Here is a 23987-nt window from a genome sequence, read left to right as displayed (position 1 = left end):
ATCATTCTAGAAGCAGTTCATGTGACTGAAGTGTACTGTAGCCTGACCTCATGTACAGTTAATAACAGTACTTTTAGAACCATTAAAGAAAATGTATAAAACGTCCAGGAGTCAAATATAGTTTATTAACATATTTCACTGCAACTGTTACATTTGCGCTGTAAACCGAACCAAAATCAATCATTTATTTTATTCCTCTTTTCTTTTTCTTTTCTAATGTTGAAGTTCAAATGGTCTTAAGTGACCTCTTGTGGTCAAAATGAGCAACACCACCTTATTTCCTTTTTCACACATTGGCAACAAGAAATCCATCCTTTTCAGCAGGATACATACATATATTTTCTGAGATATATGCTTCTCTCCACAAACAATATTTGATAGATTCCACATGTGTAACTGTGGATCGGGATACCAATCAAAAACTGTTACACTAGGGTATACACACACTTTCTCATGAATACATGCTCAAACACACACACACACACACACACACACTGAATGTGTGACGCACACATACACGGTCGGTTAAATTACTTGAAAAAGGGGCCAATACAAAAAATTGGAAATTGAGCAAGAGAGCCAACCTACAGTCAGTCAAACACACGCATGCACACACACTTGTTGCGTATGAGTGTTGAGGGGGGTGGGGTGGTGTAAATAGATACACATTCTAAACAGACACTGGTCCCCTGAATGATCTCAGAGAGCCAGGACAAGCTTAAACATTAGCAGAACACTCCCTATGTTACAGCCTCCAACGTCTGCTGCATAGTCCATGCTGATTGGCTGCTATCACCACTCTACTCCAAGACTGGTTGGTTGGCAGCAGCAGCATGTCAAGCCCTCTTCTTGTTCTTCTGCATTTTTTTTCCAGACAACGCCCCCTTCTGGGCACCTCGCACCATGCCCTTAAACTGACCCTGCATCTTGGCTCGCTTCCTACACACACACAGAAACACACACAAACAGTATTGAGTGTAACAGTGTGTGTAGCAGTGTGTGTAACAGTATGTAGTGCAACAGCATGTTGTGTAACAGTGTGTAGTTTAACAGTGTGTAGTGTAACATTGTGTGTAACCATGTGTGGTGTACCAGTGTGTGTTGTAACTGTTTGTGTAGCAGTGTGTGGTGTGACGGTGTGTGTAATTGTGTGTATACCTGCGGTTGAGCTGGGCCTTCTTCAGGGGGATGTAGGCATACGGGTCAACCTTGCCCTTCTTCTTCACATCTCCCTTTCCTTTCTGGAGAGTGAACACACACACATACATACTCAGACACATGGGGGGGGATTTACAGAATGTGTACTGTAGTTTGTGTGTGTGTGTTTCTCTGTGTGAGTTTGTGTCTTTGTATGAATGTGTCTCTGTGTAAAGAGTGTGTGTGAGTGTGTCTGTGTAAAGAGTGTGTGTGAGTGTGTCTGTGTAAAGAGTGTGTGTGAGTGTGTCTGTGTAAAGAGTGTGTGTGAGTGTGTCTGTGTAAAGAGTGTGTGTGAGTGTGTCTGTGTAAAGAGTGTGTGTGAGTGTGTCTGTGTAAAGAGTGTGTGTGAGTGTGTCTGTGTAAAGAGTGTGTGTGAGTGTGTCTGTGTAAAGAGTGTGTGTGAGTGTGTCTGTGTAAAGAGTGTGTGTGAGTGTGTCTGTGTAAAGAGTGTGTGTGAGTGTGTCTGTGTAAAGAGTGTGTGTGAGTGTGTCTGTGTAAAGAGTGTGTGTGAGTGTGTCTGTGTAAAGAGTGTGTGTGAGTGTGTCTGTGTAAAGAGTGTGTGTGAGTGTGTCTGTGTAAAGAGTGTGTGTGAGTGTGTCTGTGTAAAGAGTGTGTGTGAGTGTGTCTGTGTAAAGAGTGTGTGTGAGTGTGTCTGTGTAAAGAGTGTGTGTGAGTGTGTCTGTGTAAAGAGTGTGTGTGAGTGTGTCTGTGTAAAGAGTGTGTGTGAGTGTGTCTGTGTAAAGAGTGTGTGTGAGTGTGTCTGTGTAAAGAGTGTGTGTGAGTGTGTCTGTGTAAAGAGTGTGTGTGAGTGTGTCTGTGTAAAGAGTGTGTGTGAGTGTGTCTGTGTAAAGAGTGTGTGTGAGTGTGTCTGTGTAAAGAGTGTGTGTGAGTGTGTCTGTGTAAAGAGTGTGTGTGAGTGTGTCTGTGTAAAGAGTGTGTGTGAGTGTGTCTGTGTAAAGAGTGTGTGTGAGTGTGTCTGTGTAAAGAGTGTGTGTGAGTGTGTCTGTGTAAAGAGTGTGTGTGAGTGTGTCTGTGTAAAGAGTGTGTGTGAGTGTGTCTGTGTAAAGAGTGTGTGTGAGTGTGTCTGTGTAAAGAGTGTGTGTGAGTGTGTCTGTGTAAAGAGTGTGTGTGAGTGTGTCTGTGTAAAGAGTGTGTGTGAGTGCGTCTGTGTAAAGAGTGTGTGTGAGTGCGTCTGTGTAAAGAGTGTGTGTGAGTGCGTCTGTGTAAAGAGTGTGTGTGAGTGCATCTTTGTGTAAGAGTGTCCCCCCTCACCTTGGACCTGTAGTCTCCACCCGTGTCTCTGCTGCCCCCCAGAGGTCTGTGTATGCCAGAGCCACCAGCTGGAGAGGAAGAGTACAAAACATTACAGAATGCACGCACGCACGCACACACACACACACGCACACACACACACACGCACACACACACACACACACATAGCCTGTGCCAGAAGTTGGGTTCTGATCCTACCTTTGTATTTGAGCTGAGGCTCTATGTCCATGTCATCATCAAAGCTGCCATCTTGGATTTTCCTCTTCTGGGTCTTCTTCTGCGGGTGATAGAAGAGCAGAGGAGAGTTCAGAACCAGAGTCAACCCAGCCCTTGTGTATTGGCTCTAGTCCTAACAGACAGGACCATGGTCCAGAGGTACTAGTTCTTAACCTGGCTCTACCCTCCTGCATACTTCCGTTCAATTTTCATTTTGCTTCTGTACTAGGTCTGGGATTTCGGTATATTACTCGGTTTTTGCAAACCACATTTTTGGTGGTCCAATCAGCGAACAGAGGGAGTGGCTGAGAACGATAACGTTGATGTCGTGCGCTACTTTGAGTTGTAGTTCAGTAATGGCAGCGGAGAAAGATGCGAGCGAAGCCATTCGATCCGTTGTGGAAACGCTGCCGAATATCCAGAAGTTTAAGAACAATCTTTGCTGAGTTCTGTTGGTGACCATGCTGTTGTGGCCCTCTTCCCCACGGGGTTTGGGAAAAGTTAGATTTTCCAGCTCGCTCTGTTAGTGGTGAAGGAGTTGGCTAGGGTTTGGTTATGGCAGATTAGAGTGGCTCTGGGCAGATCCAATAGTCTTAAACTTCAACAGAGTACCCGCCTTCAAGGAAGTTAACGCTTGTCAATGGAGCAATCCCAGACCCTCTGTACAAATGAAATGTACAAGGGTCTGGTTAGGACCAGGCTAACTAGTTCAAGTCTTAACAGGTGTATTAGTTCTAGTCCTAGCAGACAGGACCGTGATCCAGAGGAACTCACTGCCTTGACTCCAGCCTCCTCCAGGATGTCCTTCATCTCTCCCTCCTTATCTGTGGAGCAGAGAAACAGCTCAGTTAGAACCACCCCAGAGAAACAGCTCAGTTAGAACCACCCCAGAGAAACAGCTCAGTTAGAACCACCCCAGAGAAACAGCTCAGTTAGAACCACCCCAGAGAAACAGCTCAGTTAGAACCACCCCAGAGAAAAGTGAAAACCGGAGCTCCTCCCTCTTCACAGCCCGCCCTAACCACCCGCTCTCTACCCCTTCCTCCTTACCTTTGTTGACTTCTCCATCCTCATCCTCTCTGATGATCAGTCGTCCATCAGACGTCACCTTGAAGCCGTGGTTCTTCTTGGCGCTCTTCTTCAGATCAGGGTTGGTGGCTGGAGGAGAACAACAACAACAACCACCATGTCAGCAACACCAACCATGTTGTCAACAGGCCGCAAAACTATTTATAAATCCTGCCATGCCGAAATGGTGGAACAAAATAACTGGAACAGTTAAATCAATGACAGTAAAAACGACATTACCCAGCACTCTTTGGGACACCTTGGGATCCAGGAAGTTGAGTGGTTCATCTCCCTGCCCCTCCTTCAGCCAGGCCCGGCCCTTCTGCTTGCCAGCCTTCCGTTGTGTCTTATTGGCCTTTCCTTCATCGTCCGATGGCTCACTGTCTGACTCTGCTAGGATTTCTTCAATACTGGGAGGGAGAGAGAGACAGAGTGACGAGAAATACATCAGTGCTACTTTTGGAGGTTAGGACAGGACTGGTCAGTATGTGTATGCATGCATGCGTGCGTGTGTTTGTGTGTATATATTTATGTGCGTGTGTATATAGCCAGGTACGGGTCTGTACCTCTCCCCCTTGGCTGTAGGCATGTCGTCCTCACTCTCTGAGCCGTCCTGGTCCTCAGCCTGCTGGCGTCTCTTGGAGCGGGCCTCCTCCTTCCTGATGTTCACCAAAACCTTGTGATGCTCCACAGGAAGCATGCTCTTCACCAGCTCAAACCTGGAGGGGGTGGGGGGGAGAGATTTTTTTGTGGAGATTACACACACTGAAACACCACACAGCAGAGGACACACACTTAAGCAGAATGCAGCAGGAAGTTTTACCCAAACTTCCTGATGAGCTTTGTGAAGATGTTCTTCAGCTTGGTCCTGAAATGTCTCCTCACATCATCCTGGATGCTCCCAATGCCCTCCATCTGTTAGAGTGAGGTAGAGAGGGGGGCGAGAGAGATTAAGAGAGGGAGGAGGCAGGGGCAGAGTGAGAGGGAGACAAATGTAATACCATCTTTGTGTGTGTGTGTGTGTGTGTGTGTGTCCTACCATTGCGGTGGCATGTGAGGCCAGGGTCTTTGGGTCCATGATAAAGAGGATGACCTTGATGAAGCTGAGGGAAGCCTTGACGATCTCCCTGGTACGAGACCTGAGCAGCATACACACGTTGTGCAACAACTCCTCCATGGTGGACATGTCTATGGAGTCTGGATGCACACGCGCGCATACACACGCAGTCGTGAGACACACACATATACTTAAAAAAACTCTTTTGAGCTTTCCTCTTTCCAGCTAACAAGGTAAGCTGAAACCCAAACACAGGTGCACTGACCTTTGAACTGAAACAGCAGCCTGGTGAGGGCCAGGACAGTGCAGGTGATCATGGTAACAGAACCTGTCAGACCAACATACACCAGGAGCAGGTACTGCTGGAGAGCCTCTGAGAGGGGGGAGGGAGGTAGGGAGAGAAGTAGTGAGGGGAGTGGGATAGAGAGAGGGGGATAGAGAGAGAGTAGGGAGATGATGGGGATTGAGAAAGACAGAAAGAGAGTAGGGGGGAATGGAGAGGAGAGGGGGAAAAGAGAGGAGAACGAGAGAAAATAAGCTTTATTGGAAAAGCACTATTTTAGAAGCACTATTAGAAAACATGGATGACTATGGCTTCCATGTGTGTTTATGCTGCAGTGTGTTACCTTTAGCATTGCCATGGAAACGCATGAAAGCGTTTCCTATCTCTACCAGTAGACCATAGGCGTTCTTACGTGCTCCGACAGACACCTCCTTAGTGCAGATAATCACCTGACACACACACAGACACACACAGTCTAAGTAAAGACACACAGTCTTAGTAAAGACAGACAGATGTTTGCGTGCGTGTGAGAGAGTGTACCTCAGGTATCAGGGCGGTGATGAAGTCTGTGTGCTCCTCACTTAGTTGTTTCACTATGTGGATCAGACACTTCAGTCTGGGCTGAAAGAGGGAGGGAGGCAGAGAGAGAGGAAAGAGGGGTAAAGTGAGAGAGATAGTTAAACAACCTACACCTGCTAGGTCTGCATCTCTCCAACCCTCTCACACCACATAAACAATCTCACACACGTAACAATATTCACACATGCATTTAGCAAATTTCTCTCTCTCCAGCACACACACACAAACAGGCTTTCTAACAAACACATGCATACACATCTCTTTTTCCCACTATAATGCACGCACACACACAGCTCGTACCCTCTTGGCAGGTGAGGAGGCATTCTTCAGGGTCTCCAGCAGAACGTGTTTGAGCGTCTCCAGGTGAGACAGGACAAAGGCCTTGCACTCGTCTCTCTCTCCTCCACACATCTCCTCCAGCACTCGGTACGCCTTCTTCTGCATGCTGGCCACCTTGCTCTGAACACACACAGGCTGATTACATACTATGTGCGAGTCCATGTGTATGTGTGTGTACATGAGTGTATGTGGATTTGTGTACGAGTGTGTGCATGTATGGATATGAGTCTGTGTGTAGGTATGTGAGTGTGTAGGTGTGTATGGATGCGCGAGTGTACCTCCAGGTGGGGCTTGATCAGCTCAAAGGTGTTGCTCATGGTCACCTGGTCCACCTGGGGTGCCATGGCAACCATAAGATCCATCACTGACAGCCTGAAAGGAGACATTTGGAGAAGAGGAAGGGAGAGGAGAGAAAAAAGGCAAAGGAGGGAGACGAAGAGGAAGAGAAAAGGTGAGTCTCAGTCACATTGATAAAGTTGTTTGCAAAATTGTTGTTGTTGCATCATCTGTCTGGAGGGTCCTACCCAGTAGCGGCCGGGACTTTGCAGAGGCCTCCCCACAAAGTCGGAGCTCGAGGCCCCTCCCCTAAATCCACTCAAAATGTATCTCCATCTATTATCTTATACATTGCCGTCTACCTTTAAATATAGCCTATATTCACCAATGTGAATATAGGCTTCTCACCAATGTGAGAGAGAAATAAAAAATAACAAAAGCACAACAGCAGCCTATTTGTGTGACTGAATTTAAGCGTGCACATGAGCCACCGTTGTAGACTCTCCTACGTCTCTAATGCACATGCATTATTGTGTTGTTATCAGCGCCTCCCAGTGGCGTATATCATTAATTGTAATAACTGAAGTCAACATCTAGGTAGCCTACATTTCCAATCAAGGGGTGTCATTTATTTACATTGTTCTTCATATGAAAATAATGAACTATTATTAACAACTATATTTACTTTATCTAAATGCAAATGTAGTCCAGTGTTCTTCCACTCCTTTTGTTTGCAGTGATCCGGTGATCTTCTGGCTATGATACACGTAGCCTACTCTCTAGCTAGCTACAGTAAAAGTGTTGCTTACGTTAGATACTAGACCTACAGTCTAGCTCTAACTGCATTTAGAATCTAACAAGCTATATCTTACGATAAACTTTAACTTAAGCTGGCTATATAAAATACTACTAATAACAATTGATATGTGATGGTTGAAATATGAAAAAATGCAGGATTTCATCAATTTACCAGCTAGCGTTAACTTGCTTCGGACCCCTTAATCTGCAATTCATTGTTGCTAGCTCTACTAACTAGGCTAATAAGAGAAGACTTACTTTGTATGCCAACGAACACCAATAACTAGAACTAATTTGACAGGCTATAAACCAACTGACTTCTGGTTAAGATACACGTGCTCTCTAGCTAGCTTCGGTAAAAGTGTTGCTTACGTTAGATAGACCTACAGTCTAAGCTATAATCTTATGATAAACTTTATCTAAAGCTAGCTATATGAAATACTACTAATAACAATTGATATGTGGGGGTATAAATATGAAAAAATGCTGGATTTTCATCAATATACCAGCTAACTTGCTTCGGAGACACTGAAAATGAATGGGGTTGAACGGTGGAAAATACAATGTTTGGAACTATAGGTCGCGTGAGACACGCTTTACTTCCACATTCCTCGATAACAATGGAAGTCTATGGAAGTGTCTCAACTCTTTTTCTATGGCTCTGCCACTAGCAGGGCTTTTTTATATAGGCCTAGACTTTTGCTATGCAGGGTCCTACCTTATAAACTCTGTGCTGTCTGGGTGGCTGAGCTTCTCTGTGGCTTTCTGGAGGAACGCACACACCATCTGTGGACAGGAGAGAGAGATCACACACCACACAGGGTCTCACACAGACCACAGGGTCTCATACACAGCACATTACTGATGCACTTATTAATGCAAGTGTGTTGGTCTGTCTGTATTGGTTGTGCGTGTGTGTGTGTTTATAACCGTACTTTTCGGAAATGAATCCGCTGTTTATAACCCGATTTTAAAATGTTCTTGTGGTGGTGCGGTTTATATTTCGAAGCAGCTTATAGAACGTTTTTATAACAAAACAGCAGTATAAACACTTTTTTCGTGAATGCTATTTAACCCGTTAAAGAGTAGCGTCGCACAGCGTAATGTCGCATATGTGTAGCTGGTGAAGCCACCTCCCTGAAATTAGTTTTTGCAGGTTGGGATGTCTGCTAGCATGGTTGTAGCTACGAGTATTATGCTAGCTAACTTAGCGCAGAAGCTAACTAAAGATAGCTAGCTACCGTTTCGGAAACATTACTTACGCTTTGGGGGCCGTCGGAAATATTTGGAACTCACGCGTCTCAAGGTATATATTAGTTAATTCCCGGCCAATAGAAAACATACATTACGCACTTACTTACTTTAGTTTTCGAAGTGTGTTATACAACGGCATGCTGTACTGCCTATACTCTTGCATTGCTTGGTATCATTGTTCCCGTATCAAGTGCGTCATATATTCCAGTGCGGTTTATACTCAGATTTACAAACACAAAGCTCCCATTCTGGTGGGGTGCGGTTCATAGAAAATGCAGCATATTTTCCGAAAAATACTGTATGTAAGTGTGTGTACATATGCATGTATGTGTGTGTGAGTATGTTTGTGTGTGAGTGTGTACAGTGCATCCGGAAAGTATTCACAGTGCTTCACTTTTTCCACGTGTAATGTTACAGCCTTATTCCAAAATTGACTTTGCCATTGCACTCAAATTTGAGATTAGGTGCATCCTGTTTCCACTGATCATCCTTGCGATGTTTCTACAACTTGGAGTCCACCTGTGGTAAATTCTGTTCATTGGACATGATTTGGAAAGGCACACACCTGTCTAAGGTCCCACAGTTGAATGTCAGGTGGCTGAGTGGTTAGGGAATCGGGCTAGTAATCAGAAGGTTGCTGGTTAGATTTCCCGGCCGTGACAAATGATGGTGTGTCCTTGGGCAAGGCACTTCACCCTACTTGCCTCGGGGGAATGTCTCCCGTCTGCTAAATGACAAAATGTAAATGTCAGAGCACAAATCAAGCCATGAAGTCCAAGGAGTTTTCTGTAGACCTCTGAGACAGTATTGTATCGAGGCACAGATCTGGGGAAGGGTACAGAAAAGTGTCTGCAGCATTGAAGGTCCCAATGAGCACAGTGGCCTCCATCATCCATAAATAGAAGAAGCTTGGAACCACCAGGACTCTTCCTAGACTTGGCCGCCCAGCCAAACTGAGCCATCAGGGGAGAAGGGTCTTAGGGAGGTGACCAGGTTGATGATCACTCTGACAGAGCTCCAGCGTTGCTCTGTGAAGAAAGGAGCACCTTCCAGAAGGACAACCATCTCCACAGTACTCCAACCATCAGGCCTGTATGGTAGAGTGGCCAGACAGAAGCCACTCCTCAGTAAAAAGGCACATGACTGCCTGTCGGAAGTTTGCCAAAAGGCACCCGAAGGACTCTCAGACCACGAGAAACAATATTCTCTTGTCTGATGAAACAAAGATTGAACTCTTTGGCCTGAATCCCAAGAGTCATGTCTGGAGGAAACCAGGCACCGCTAATCACCTGGCCATTACCATCTTTACAGTGAATCGTGGTGGCAGCATCATGCTGTGGGGATGTTTTTCAGCGGCAGGAACTGGGAGACCGAGGGAAAGATGAATGCAGCAATGTACAGACATCCTTGAAATGAAAACCTGCTCCAGAGTGCTAATGTTCATCTTCCAACAGGACAATGACCATAAGCACACAACCAAGATAACAAAGGAGTGGCTTTGGGACTATGAATGTCCTTGAGTGGCCCAGCCAGAGCCCAGACTTGAACCCGAGAGAGATCTGAAAATGGCTATGCACCGACGCTCCCCATCCAACCTGATGGAGCTTGAGAGGTCCTGCAAAGAAGAATGGGAGAAACTGCCAAAAAATAGGTGTGCCAAGCTTGTAGCATGAAGCTGTAATTGCTGCCAAAGGTGCTTCAACAAAGTATTGAGCAAAGGCTGTGAATACTTATGTACATGTTAGATTTTCCTTCTTAATTTGTGCAAATCTATTAAATATGAAACAAACTTTTTGCACTTTATCATTATGGGGTAGTGTGTACAATTGAGGAAAACAAATTAATTGAATCAATTTTGGAACTAGAGAGGGTACAATTTCTGGGGAAATTGTTCGGTGTGCTCCTGTATTTTTGTACACCCTTCGATGGGTTAGCTCCTTCGATTCCCACACAGCAGGAGTTTAGTAGTTACAATTTACCGGGGCTAGGTCTGAATCTAGGAGCAAAACTGAGCACAGCTGCCAGCTGTAGGTATATGCAGGTAGCAATGCTAGTGCTAAATAAGTATTTAATTGGTCGGCTCCATGACGCGGGGTAAGTAGGGCTCGTGAGACTGCTCACCAAATAACGAAGGGGAACCAAGTAGCCTCAACTTTCCTAGACTTTTAGCTACGGTACTAATGCTGAGGGCTCGCTGATATCGCTGTCTGTCTTACTAGAACGTTGTACCTATGCGTCGTTGCTAACTAAGATGACGTTGTGAAGTTAGGCTAGCACTGAGTTCCATTGTGCCACACAAGGCACTTTTTGCCACAAAAACTTAATTCAAGCCTAAACTCAATCGGGACAACAAGACAACATTTTGACACCGACGTTGTCTATGTAGTGCAAATATTCATTTTTTTGTGGTGGGAAAATAATAAATACATATGACAGAGAACAATGGTTGTGCTCGCCGAAGGCTTGAGCACACCCAATGAGGCTGTAACATAAAAATGTGGAAAAAGATTAAGCGCTGTGAATACTTTCCTGATGCACTGTATGTATGCACGTGTCTGTATGTGTGGTTGTGTGTGTACATGTGGCTCTATATGGGTGGTTGTGTGAGTATGTTTATGTGTGTATGCATATGCATACCTCTGTGTCAGTGATGGTCAGGTAGACTTTGATGGTGTCCAGGACAGCCATCCTGTGTGAGGTGATCTCCCCCTGACCTGGCTGCTGGCTGTACACGTTGAACAGGATGGGCAGGAAGTTCTTAGAGAAGCGCCTTACCTCTGCCTTCTCTTCCTCTGCAGTGACGACACACAGTCAGACACAGACACAGTTACACACGTACACTTACACGCACAGACACACATATATAGACACACACGTACACGTGCAGACACTGTAGGCATTACTTATGCCTGTGTATTTGTGTTTGTTTTACGTGTAGGCCTACCTGTGTTGCAGCTCTTGGTGATGATGGTTCGCAGGGCTTGGCAGATGGTCAGCCGGAGGTCTGGACGCTCGTTAATAGCGTTGCCTAGCGCCCGCGCGATGCCCTTGAAGGAAGCCACCAGGTCAAGCGGACCCACACAGAAGCCAGGAAGCATGGTCCAGATCTGGGGGCAGAGGGATGGAGCATTTACACCACCACCATGGTACATCTGTGTGTGTGTGGGAAGGGAGGGCTACAAAACCATGTGTAGTACAGTTAGTCAAGTGCCTAAACAGGCAGTAGGCAGATAGTAAATACGTCGTAAGCAGGTAGTGAACAGGTAGACGGGTAGCAAGGATGGTAGCCCCCGATGTAAACAGGTATTAAGGTAGGTAGCCCCCAGTGTAAACAAGTATTAAGGTAGGCAGCCCCCAGTGTAAACAGGTTGTATGCAGGCAGTAAGCAGCCAGTAAGGTTGGTACCTGCAGCTGCAGTGTCTGGTAGACTTTAGCCTCAAGCTTCTGTCCTGCCTGCTCCAACTGCAGCGCTGCAACACATAGGACAAGGTCAGAAAACGCACACACACTCATGCTCTCAAACACACACTGTCACGCATTCTCTCACACACCTTTCTGCCGGAGCGTTGCTGCGAGAGGCAGGAAGTAGGAAGTGTAAAAGGCCAGGTGTGTGTTCTTGACATGGTCTCGTATGACAGGCACCAGCCAGCTACGAGGGAACTCCAGATCATCCCTGGAAACCACAATCCAGTTATCAACCACACTGTCCCCTTAGCAACAACCCTTTCACTGTGTGTCTGCGTGGATGTGTAAGAAAGATAACTTTTTTAAAGAGTATGTGTAATAGATTAGATGTCGTACTGGTTACAGAGGCCTCAATACCGGACTTGATGTAACCTGATGTCAGTGTGTTGTCAGAGGTTACCGGTGTTGCCAGGGGTGACAGGGCATACTCACTCGTTGCCAGTGATGTTTAGGGGCACGGCCCCCAGAACCAGCTCTGGGCCCATGCTCTCCACAGCGCCCCCTATGGCCAGGTCCAGCTCCCCGCTGTAGGGAAACCTGGGGGTGGAGCGCAGGTCTGCCAGGGACTGCAGGGACTGGGGAACACACATGTAAGGAAATTGTAAGACCAGAGATGCTTGTGTTTGTCCCCGGCTGTGAAACAATTCGATTAGATGGTAGGGAGATTGACTCGTTAATATCTGACTCCAATTTAGAAATGTGCAAGTACGTTACCTTTAACCTCGAGCGCTAAACAATTAATGACATGAAACTCTGATAACCATAAAAATGCTTAATATCGGCCGATAATCGGTCAACCCCTAATTTTAACATTACAGCCCCTTTTGTGCAAATCAACGACTGTCCCAGACGAGTGTCTGAGTGACCAGTGACAAAGGGGCTGTATCATTCAGGTCTCTGCCAATACAGCCCTGCACACACACACACACACGTGTGAGTATGTGCTACCTTGGTCATGATAAGGTGTGTGTTACCTTGGTCATGATAAAGTGTGTGTGTGTGTGTGTTACCTTGGTCATGATGGGGTGAGCTTGTTTCCCTGCAGCTCTGTAGAAGCAGCCTAGAATCTGCAGCACGAACAGCCAGGAGGAGTGGAACCTGTAGGACAGACCCTCCTCCACGATGCTAGCGCGCACACACACACACACAGTCAGTCTCTTCCCATTGGAAGCGATGATATGGTTCCATTCCGTTACTGTGGTAACCTACCTGAACATCTTGCAGACGTGGAGGGCGTTCCCTGAGGTGGTTGAGGGATTAATGGGACCAATCTCCTCCATGTGAGGGGCCACACACTCCATCAGCAGGGTCTACACACACACAGGTTACTGGTACACATTCGTTTTGAATACCATTAGCAAGAGTGTGTGTGTGCGTGCCTACCTTAAGCGTGCTGGCGGCAGCCGCCACCACCTGTGTGTGTGGGGAGAGCAGGCAGCTCATGGCGGCGGAGCAGAGGCGGGGCAAGTGGGCCAGGCTGAGCGCGCTCTGTAGCACCCCCAGATGGACGTGGGCCTTCTCCATCACTGCCAGCCACGCCAGCAGCGGCTGCAAGTCCCCCTCGCTGGGCAGGTAGTCATACAGGGCCTGGGGCAGGACGGAACACACACACACACACACGCTTGTTTGTTTAGCCTAATGAGGCCTGACCATTCACTTCCATTCAAAAGTGTGTTTTATCTACTCCTTCAGCCCATGAAAAAAAGCATTTGACCTTATAGAGGCCAGTAAAAGGGCCCCACACAGTCAAGTTTTTCACTAAGTTTCACTGCACTTGTGAGGGCATTTCCCCCCCCCCCCCCCAAAAGGATAGTTAAACATGACAAAACACACAGAAAATAAATTTAGAGATCCAAGTCTTTAGAATCACATTTTGAGCTTTCCATACATGGCATTGTTTTCTTAAGACGTAAGAATACATGTTACAGCTTGTGTGCATGCGTCTCACCGTGATGATCTGTGCATTAAGCTCAGCAGACAGTGTGGCAGGGTTGGGCTTGCTGCTGAACAGCTTGTGGAAGGCTTGCATGGCACATGCAGTCACCAACTAGACAGAGGAAAACACAAGCACCATATTAGACAGTGTGTGTGTGTGCACGATTGTTTGCATTTGTGTGTGGTAGCCAGTGTGTGTGTGTGTATTACCTAAGATTGTAGGAGTGCAGGTCGTTCCTTGTGTGTGTGTGTGTGTGTGTACTGTAATATAATTGTATGCTGTATGTAAAATGTATGTGTTTTTAGTATGATTAGATTTTTAAGGGTACTGTGATTGATAAGAAACATCCTGCCAAACTTGCAGCTTGCAGGAAAGGGATAGGTCAAGAGGTGGTTAAGGATGTTAGTCCAGATGGCTAATTTGAGGGTGCTGACCATCTTGCAGGGCAGTAGACCCTTAGGGATGGGCATTGTGAAAGAAATGTTGGGCTTATGTACAATGAATGTATTTTGATAGTTGTTTATAAGTAGTTTAGAGTTGGTAGAAGGGATTTGGGTCAAGCTTGATACAGTGAATGTTGATTCAACTCCACTTGGCAGAGATGCCACCTGCAGTTTTATGAAACCTAACTAGGAGACGTGAAGTCTAGAGACGTGAAGTCTGAGTGACTTGAAGAGTTCTTATCATCTAGGGAGTAGAGCCCGACCGATATATCGGCGGGCCGATATTATCGGCCGATATTGGGCATTTTCCAAACTATCGGTATCGGCATTTATAATGGCCGATAAATGAATATGAATGTTTTTTTGTTTTTTTAAAAAGACTTTAAGTTTCATATCTTAAGTTTGTATTTTTAACATTTTATTTATCAGAAACTGCATTAACATTATTTTAGTGAGTAAATAATAACAGGAGTCAGATGGCTGAGCAGTTAGGGAATCGGGCTATTAATCAGAAGGTTGCTGGTTAGATTCCTGGCCATGTCAAATGACATTGTGTCCTTGGGAAGGCACTTAACCCTATTTGCCTCGGGGAATGTCCCTGTACTTAGTCGCTCTGAATAAGAACTTCTGCTAAAAGTGACTAAATGTAAACTACAAATAACTACTGTTAGGGAAATCAGTTTGTTTTGTTACGCGTTTCTGGATTTTTAAAATATTTCTTTATATCGGCCGATATCGGAATAACTGATTTTTAAATCACCAAATATTTGTATCGGTATCGGCCTTAAATATCCTTTATCGGTCGGGCTCTACTAGGGAGGAAGAAGCAGTTGGTCTGAAGACAATGTGGATTTTTTTTTGTGTGTATTGTTCTAAGGAGTTAACCAATAACAGAAGAGATTTGGTATCGCTGCATGTCCGTAGGATGGACCAATGACTTTTGAGAACTGTCGTATCTATAAAATGGTCTGTTGAAGAATGTTCTTGGGGGTTCAGGGCCATCAGCTGGGAAGTGCTGGTGGGCTGGATTCTCCAGGTTCCATTCTAGAATGCTATATGGAGCTTTATGGAATTGTCTGTGTTATTGTTTTATGTTTGTGTGTCGATGATGTTATGTTGTTAATGTTATGTTTACGTCATACGTCAAATAAACATTAACTCTGTACTTCACCCATCTTAACGATTGATTCTCTCAAAAACTTCCAAGACAGCATTTTCTAAGGTCTTGTGATTTAAGGACGTTTGGCCTTAAGGAAGAGTAGTTTTGACTTAAGGAGGAAGCTTGGAGTCACAAGACTGGGGGGATCGATAGATTCAACAAGTGATCATTTGTGTTTAAGGAATGTGCTGATGAGGGAAAGGAGCAAGAGGCATTGCATGAGTGGTTCCTGATCAGAAATCCATTGTGGATGGACCAATGACTTTTGAGAACTGTGTGCGATAAAATGGTCTGTTGAAGGATGTTCTTCAGAGTCCAGTGGGGTCTCATGTATAAAACATTGCGCAGCTTTCATACCAGAAGATGGCGTACGGCCAAAACTTGAAAAGTACCTACGCACAGAAATATTCACATGCATAAAATCGGTCGTACGCCAGGTCCTGCGTACCTTTTCTTTATAAACCCAATCAACGTGAGATTGACCGCACGTGAACGAGCCACTGACACCGCCTTGCCTCCTCCCATAACTGAATATGCAGATGGACTATAAATGCGCTCCTGAGGTCATTTCTTTGTCTGAATTAAAATGGCTAAACACGCAAAAAAGAAAAATGTCACAGACTGTGAGATTGAAGTTCTAACAACAGAGGTGGAGGTGAGAAAATGTGCATGGCAGCTATAGGGTTAGTGATTTCCTGAGTGATTTTGTCATTCATTTGACACCCTCAAGTTTAACAGAAGTTATTAAGTGGTGGCGGATTAAACAGTATATAGCATTTCCCGTTTGGGTTTTGGCAATTTAATGTGATCATCCACATTAATGATCAAACTTTTATGTTTTTTGAATAGTTAACGTCATAGACGTATGACAGTAACTGTAGTGGAAACTTTTTTTTTATATGTTTGGTGAGTTTCGGCACTTTTCAGTTAGAATTCGCAACTTTACAGAGCCAGACAAGACTTTGCGGACGGTCCACACATTCTCACGTCTGCTCAAAGGTTTCCGTGACTGCCCGCACATTCTCACGTCAAGTTAATTTTTATACATTTAGTCATTTAGCAGTTATACGTCACACCGTGTGCGTAAAAACCAGCGTACGCAAACTTTTTGTGCGTACGCAACGTTTATACATGAGGCCCCAGTGCCGTCAGCTGAGTAGTGCTGGTGTCTACTGGATTCTCCGGTTCCAATCTAGAATGCTAGATGGAGTTGTATGGCATTGTCTTTGTGTTATGTTGGATGGAGCGGTATGGAAATCAGAACTTGTGAGACGGTGTTTGGGCGTGCACTACTTCTGATCCCATCTGATTCATGGCCAGGTGGTTTTGCGTTTGTCTGATGTTTGTGTGTCGAAGATTGTGTCATGCTGGTGTAGTGGTTGTGTTTCTGCAGTTCAATAAACTTGACTTTTTAACCCTCGTGCTGCCTTCGGGTCACATGACCCAAAGGTTCATAACAAACCATCGTTGTGTTTACCCAATTTTACCCAATACAAAAACAAATAAAAATAATTTTCTTTTAACCTTCGCAATGTGGGGGGTCTGAGACAGCCCAACGGTTAAAAGAAAATGCTTCACTTTGTTTTTGTATGCGGTAAAGTTGTCGCAATACGACGGTGGGTCACAATGACTGATGGGTCAGAATGACCCGAAGATAACACAAGGGTTAATTAACACAATTCAGTTTAACCATCAATCGAGTCTCCCTACAAATGTCTATAGCAGTACCTAATGCTGTGTTTGCGTGTGTCTCACCACATGGCTGAGGGTCATGACCCGTAACAGGGTCTCACAGCAGGACTTGACAGCCCCCAGAGGAAACGTCACCAAGAGCTCCTTCATCAGGCCCAGGACGTGCAGCGTGGTGGTGTCTTCTGCACTGCCTGAACAGAAACACACACATAAACACATGCAGCCTGGTGTCCTCTGCACTGCCTGAACAGAAACACACAAATTAAACAAGAATCTGTATTCTACAGTTCTCAGGGGGAAAGGCTATGGTAATGCCTTCACAGTGACTGACTGACTGAAGATGAAGATGTTAACTGAAAAGTGTTGTCCGTACCTCCTGCCTGCTCCATCTCTTTGATGCAGAACTTGGCGGTTACCGAGGCAGCAGGGTGATGGGGCGGGGCATCATCGGTAAACAGGAAGTCACTGCCTCGGAGGATGGAACACACGCCATGCTGAGCTGCTTTACGCACCTGAGGGACAGGAAACACAATTATGTATACCCTGGGGAGGGGAGGGGAGGTCTTTCCCTGAGCCAAGTTGACTGCAGATTCCATGAGGATCTAAACCAGACCTTGGGCTTGCTGTGGACAGTGAAGACAAGCAGGCCTTGGTAGATCTGCAGGGTGGAGGGGTAGGACCACATTGACACGTCCTGCTTCTTCAAGAGGGTAGCCAGGCATGACAGGATCTGGAGACACAGTTTAATTTGAGAAAACATCACTTTCACAAAAAACACTTGGTCCATTGCTCACTCACCCCCTTCCCTCTCCCCCTCTTCCTCCCCCACCTACCCTCACCCCCCCATCCAACCGAGGGTTGGGTATGGTTTCAATTTGATTTATTCCGGTTTTCAAATCCTGTTCTTGATTCCGATTCTCGATTTTTTGGAGAGAACAATATAAGAATATAGAGTTCTGTTTTATAATTTCCATTTCGTCGGGCGATCATTTAATGGAGAAGCAGTAAGCTAGAAACATTTTGGCTTAAAAAGGTCCCATGGCATGAACATTTCACTTTATGAGGTTTCACATTAATATGAGTTCCCCTAGCCTGCCTATGGTCCCCCAGTGGCTAGAAATTGCGATAGGTGTAAACCAAGCCCTTGGTATCCTGCTCCGCCTTTGGAAAAAAAATGAAAGCTCAGATGGGCCGATCTGGAATCTTCCCCTTATGTCGGCAATAAGGGGAAAGGTTACCTCCCCTTTTTCTGCTTTGCCCGTCCAGAGAATTTGGCACGCCCATGAGAAAATGAGCTACGACCGTGCAAGCGATATTGTTTTTTCCTCGAGAGATATCATGGCTTGCAAACGACCGAAACATGGCAGTTGCTCAGTGTTTGGATGTACAAATGAACACCAAAGTATTTTTTTTGTTCCTTCATCCAAGCCTCTGAAGAACCAGTGTGTTAATTTTCTTTTCTTTGGAAATGCGCCGCCGACACAACTTCCCAAAGTTTTGTCTGCGCCAAACATTTCACGGACGACTGTTTCCTCAACTTGGTCCAATACATAACTGGCCTTGCTGATCGTCTGAAACTAAAGTCTGGATCACTACCAACTCTCCTTGGCCCAGCTACAAACCTTGGACAAGTCAACTAACGCTATATCCTTTTGTTGCTTTACTGTATCAGAATCAGAATTCAGTTTATTTGCCATGTATGTTATACAATCACAGAATTTACTGTGGCAGGGAGGTGCAAAACACAAAAAATATACGAATCTTAAATTAAGTAAAAGTACAAAAGTTTAACTATTTCTAAGAACTAAACAATCTAAGAATAAAACAATTTAAATATGAAATATATAGAAAAATAGGAATAAGAATGAGCAGCATGAGTGGTCGACATAGTGCAATCAGATACTGAGATAAGGTGGCTTATGCATAGTGTAATTGCCATTAGATGGACTTATATGGTTAAATAAATGAATGAATGTCAGTATGAGTCCTTGGCCTTGTTGAAGAGGCCAGTAGCTGATGGAAAGAAACTGTTCTTATGGCGTGAGGTTTTGGCCCTGATGGACCACAGCCTTCTGCCAGACCGCAGCCTTCTGAGCGTGCGGATGATACGCTGCAGTCTGCTCTTGTCCTTGGCAGTGGCAGCAGCGTACCAGATGGTGATGGAAGAGGTGAGGATGGACTCAATGATGGCTGCGTAGAAGTGCACCATCATTGTCTTTGGAAGGTTGAATTTCTTCAGCTGCCGAAGGAAGTACATCCTCTGTTGTGCTTTTTTGGTGAGGGAGCTGATGTTCAGTTTCCACTTGAGGTCCTGGGAGAGGATGGTGCCCAGGAAGCGGAAGGACTCCAATGTTGACTGGGGAGTCGCACAGGGTGATGGGGGTGAGTGGGGCTGTATTCTTCCTGAAGTCTACAACCATCTCCACTGTCTTAAGAGCATTGAGCTCTAAGTTGTTCTCGCTACACCAGGTCACCAGGTTGTCAGCTTCCCATCTGTAATCAGACTCGTCCCTGTCAGAGATGAGCCCAATGAGGGTGGTGTCGTCCACAAACTTCAGAAGTTTGACAGACGGATGAATGGAGGTGGTTACCTAGCTTTACCCTTAGAATGTGGCTGTAACATTAGCTCTGCAGCTAACAGCTAACAGCCCAGTTACTATCGCTACTGTAAAGATAGATAGCATCAAGTATGTGTGTGAATACACACACACTGTAACGCGAGTGTTGTACACTTCTTTTATATTTGGGCGATATCCGCATTTCCCCTCAATGAAATGACGATGAGTGACAATGAGTGTGCACCTCTGCAAACCAGGGCGATCAGATGAGAAAGGGCAAATTTGAGGCATCTCACAGCAATGTGTCTACGAGCCACTGCGATACATCCACTGTAAACATTAGTGCATGGCATGGTACCGTGGTTGCAAGCTGTCCTTGACCACCCCCACCATCCACCTTGCCCCGCCTCTCTCCTCCTCATTAGCATTTAAAGCTAAAGACGCAGAAATGGCACGTCCTAAGGAATTCATCATCGTGGGACTGCTCGTAGTGGCTGTAATTCTGAATTTGGGAAAAGAAACTTCAGATACAGTAGTAGTAGGGGACCACTAAGGCCTATATAAAAAGCATCCAAAATGCCATGGCACCTTTAAGCCTGTTTGAGCTGTCAAGTCAACCCATCAGCCTGTAGCCATGTGAAAGGCTCAACAGGGGGAGCTCCAGCGATAGTGCGGAAGAAAACTTGCAAATTTCATCTACGGAAAAATTGCACCAAGGGATTGTAATACCCTTCGTAATAAAGTTAGGAACTGAATCGAAATGCGCAGTTATTGAATCCACAGTTCTTGGAAATTTGGAACCAGTTCTAAAATGGAATCGGTTCTCAATACCCAACCCTTATCCAACCTCCCTCCCTCACCCACCCTAGCCCCACCCACCAACCCTCACTCCCCCACCCACACTCTCTCTCACCCATCGGAGGGCCAGGGGAGACTCTGTGCTGGCCTGTGCAGACAGGACGTCCATCAGGGCCTTGGACGTGTCTGAAAACTTGGAAATGAGCACAGGGGTAGGAACCCTGATGGACACACACAGAGACAAGTCAACACCTGAAAACACACACATGCATATACACACACTGCACATTCAAACACACATGCGCATACTCACACTGCATTCTCTCTCACACACACACACACACACACTACAGCCAACATCTGAACACGCTAAAGTAAATCCTGAAGCATGCATCAGTGTAAGTAGAACTATGAGTGGTTCAGGAGTGTAATAACAGAGCAGTGTTTGGTTAAGGAGTGTGAGCAGAGGTGTGATTGGTTGAGGAGTATAAGAGCAGAAAAGTGTTTATCTAAGGCAGGTGTAAGTAGAAGTGTGATTGGTTGAGGAGTGTGAGAGCAGAGGGGTGATTGGCTAAGGAGGGTGAGGCTGACCGTTTCAGGACCAGGTTGAGAAGGTAGGCCACAGCAGCCAGAGATTCTCCGGAATCCACAACTTCCAGAGTGGTCATCTAACACACACACACAATAAGAATATTAATTAATGACAAAGCTACTATTAGCTCTGGAGTAGAAAAGGAGAGAGTGAGGGACTGACAGATAAAACCTGATATATATATATATATAGCGAGCGCGAGACATGGTCCAGCAGACACTCACCAGAGCAGCGAAGTACTCTGTCTCCGTCTCCTTTCCTCCCTGGGCTCTGATCACCTCTGTCACTGCTGCCAACACCGCACAGATCTGACACACAAACCAGCTGTAGTTAACACAATACGTCACACACACCTGTATGTTTCATTTACACACACACCCATTGACTATCACACACACAAACAAGTAAAAATTGTTTACAATCATCCAGCACCCCCCACTGTATTGAGTGGGGTGTGTATTCCCAGCAGAACCAGCCTTGCTGTAGAGGCAGCCTCTCTACCTCTTTATGGGCCGCAGAGCTGGACTCCCAGTAGCGCTGGACCTTCCGGAAGGTGAGGTTGGAGCAGTCGGACAGTCCACTGAGGAAAGTCCCTGAGGTCCTCTCTGACCTCGCCTGCTCGGCCTGCTCCATAAAGGCATCTCCCCGGACACCTGGGCCGGTTTCCAGGGGTCCTGCCTGCAGCTCATTGTGCAGTTTCAGAGCGTCTACAGTCAGGCCGCTCTTTTCTGGACACACAGGAAAGGGATGAACATGGATTTGCTGAAATGGATCTTGATCAATCTTTACCGGTGGCAAGTCTGGTAAAGAGGTTGCTTGTTGTGGTGACAGATAATCAGACTCCGTATCCGCAAGTGTGCAATCAAACACACACACTTAATTTAGAACCTTTTAAATGGGGTTCTCCGGAACAGGTTTGAATATGGCTTTTCCTTGTGTTGGTGAAGCCAACCGACCTGCCACTCCGGTGTACAGTTAGTTTAATGTGTCCTCTAATAATGCAGGGCTTTCAAGACTCAATTTTAGCTTGAGTTTGAAAGGATTCAGACCAAAATATCCCACCCCCTCCTCTGCCTGACTACTGCTGGGAGACATACATACAAGGAGCCTGTCCAATCATTGCGTTCGGTATTAATGCCGTCCAATCATTAGTGCCTGTCTGAACTTAAATGATTGGTCGTGTTCATCACAGCCCTGCCAGACCCACAGATCGGATTGATTTCATTTTACTGTCGAACCTTTAGATTTATTGGTTTCTATCAGGATGTGAAGTATATTTAAGCAAATATTTACAAAGGATTTCTCAACAACATTACCTACCCTGCTTTTAATTACTCTGGTACACAAAGTAGCTCGATCAATCCAAGAAATAGAATATGACGTGGCCAAAACAAGAGAGAAGCCATCTTATGCCTCTTTTAGTTATGTCTTAATTATGTTATGTTAGTCCATCGTTCATGAACAAATGATGAACTCTGGCATGTTATTGGAAAGCTAGGCGTGCTCGACACATAACTTGTCTAGCTACCCACGTGCAACCGGAATAGAGCCTAACCGATCTTGCTTACCTAAGGGACTGCTGAAATAGCGACCTTTCGCTGCCTGTCGGAATCGGCTAGTTTGCGGATTAGAGTCACTGCTGTGTCCTTTTTTCCATCGCTTGAGCTTTGATCCTACCCCGGATCGTAGCTTGCCAGATTTCACCATTTTGTCACTTGTTTTAAAGTCACGCTGGCTCTGCGGCCATGCATCTGTATCACAGGACTCTCTGTCGCTCTCCGATTTACGTCACTCCTGTTTTCCCCGAAGACCTATATAACTAGACCAAGCAAAGGATGTAGTTAGTACAATTAGCTTCATGACTATGGAACACCGATTTAGTCATAATTAATTAAATAAATAGATAAGTAAATATATAAATACATAAATATGGCTATGAAATAAATTCTGAAATTAAAAAAAGGTGGCAATAAATATATAAATATAGCATCATATAATTATATATCCATTTACCTACTTCAATAAATAAATACATTTACTTATTTCAAAATGATTTTTTTTTTAAAGACAACATTTATTTATTTCATGGAACTTTTATTTCCTAATGCCACATTTATTTTTTGAGACTTTTATTTCCTAACGTCACATATATTTCCGAATGTAACGGTGTGAATCGGTGAAACTCACTCCTCAGGTATGTAATGGGCCACCCGTGTCATCGAATAGCTAGCTTTTCTTTGGCGTAATTAGTAGTGGTTGCACTTGGCAGTCCAGAGGTGGCAGGTTCGACTCCCGATGGCAGTGAACGACGGCCCTGGCCAGGGATATAGTGGGGGGTTTACGCACCTCCCGAAATTCGGAAATACGTTTGTCCACCTCTAAATTGCAGAAATTGCATTTATCCACCTCTAAATAGCGTTTATGTGCGTTTATGCACATCTAAGTTCCCTGCGCCTCGTATTCTGCCGCTGGAATAATCCGAAATAAATTTGGTGTAATTTTAAAACACCAAAGACTAAATTGCATATTGTTTAATATATAAACGCTGTAGTCTGAATCATTTCTTCTGCGCTGTATGGTCTGTGACCCTCCAATCAATGCTTTGCGGCTGCGGCGGCGACACCGATCAGTATCGACGAAGTACACACATACACGTTGTGGATTAGTCTACCTGTTCGGAATGGATTAATTATTATTATTATTAGGCTAATTAAGTGTAATTAAGTGTCTCACGGTCAATGCGTGGGGGGGGGGGGGGGGGGGGGGAACAGACGTGAAAGCTCATCTCGGGAGGGTTGACGACCCTGTACCCTGTAAATAAATAAATAACTTCATAGTTTACCCACCTCTATTTTTACCACTACACCACTGGCCCTGGCGGAGCAAGGCTACGGCCGTTACATACCTGTTACACGAACACCACATTTATTTATGTGCTGTATTTATTTCCAATCTCTCATGCAAACGAGAGGGGCGTGGTTATCTTCAGACCAACTCAACTGCAC

At 45.3% G+C, this 23987-nt stretch overlaps 1 protein-coding gene across 1 annotated transcript; it reads right to left on the bottom strand.

Moving 5' to 3' along the window:
* Positions 1-105: 105 nt before the first annotated feature.
* rrp12 (ribosomal RNA processing 12 homolog) lies at positions 106-22773 on the bottom strand. Its single transcript, XM_062463195.1, has 33 exons — positions 22551-22773; positions 21484-21710; positions 21207-21290; positions 20982-21058; positions 20506-20611; positions 17648-17764; positions 17408-17546; positions 17098-17225; positions 13753-13851; positions 13188-13391; positions 13014-13114; positions 12815-12929; positions 12237-12379; positions 11891-12012; positions 11745-11809; positions 11284-11446; positions 10977-11131; positions 7804-7871; positions 6290-6383; positions 5973-6131; positions 5634-5714; positions 5437-5542; positions 5076-5183; positions 4793-4950; positions 4577-4668; positions 4320-4472; positions 3994-4163; positions 3736-3843; positions 3460-3509; positions 2668-2746; positions 2470-2537; positions 1159-1241; positions 106-939 (listed from the first exon to the last, which is right to left on the bottom strand). The coding sequence occupies exons 1-33, from the start codon at positions 22687-22689 to the stop codon at positions 837-839; spliced, it is 3864 nt and encodes a 1287-aa protein (XP_062319179.1). The 5' UTR covers positions 22690-22773; the 3' UTR covers positions 106-836.
* Between the last annotated feature and the right edge of the window lie 1214 nt (positions 22774-23987).

This window comes from Osmerus eperlanus, chromosome 6 (assembly GCF_963692335.1).
Source record: "Osmerus eperlanus chromosome 6, fOsmEpe2.1, whole genome shotgun sequence".
NCBI classification, from domain to species: Eukaryota; Metazoa; Chordata; class Actinopteri; order Osmeriformes; family Osmeridae; genus Osmerus; species Osmerus eperlanus.
This window is presented reverse-complemented; position numbering and strand designations above follow the sequence as displayed.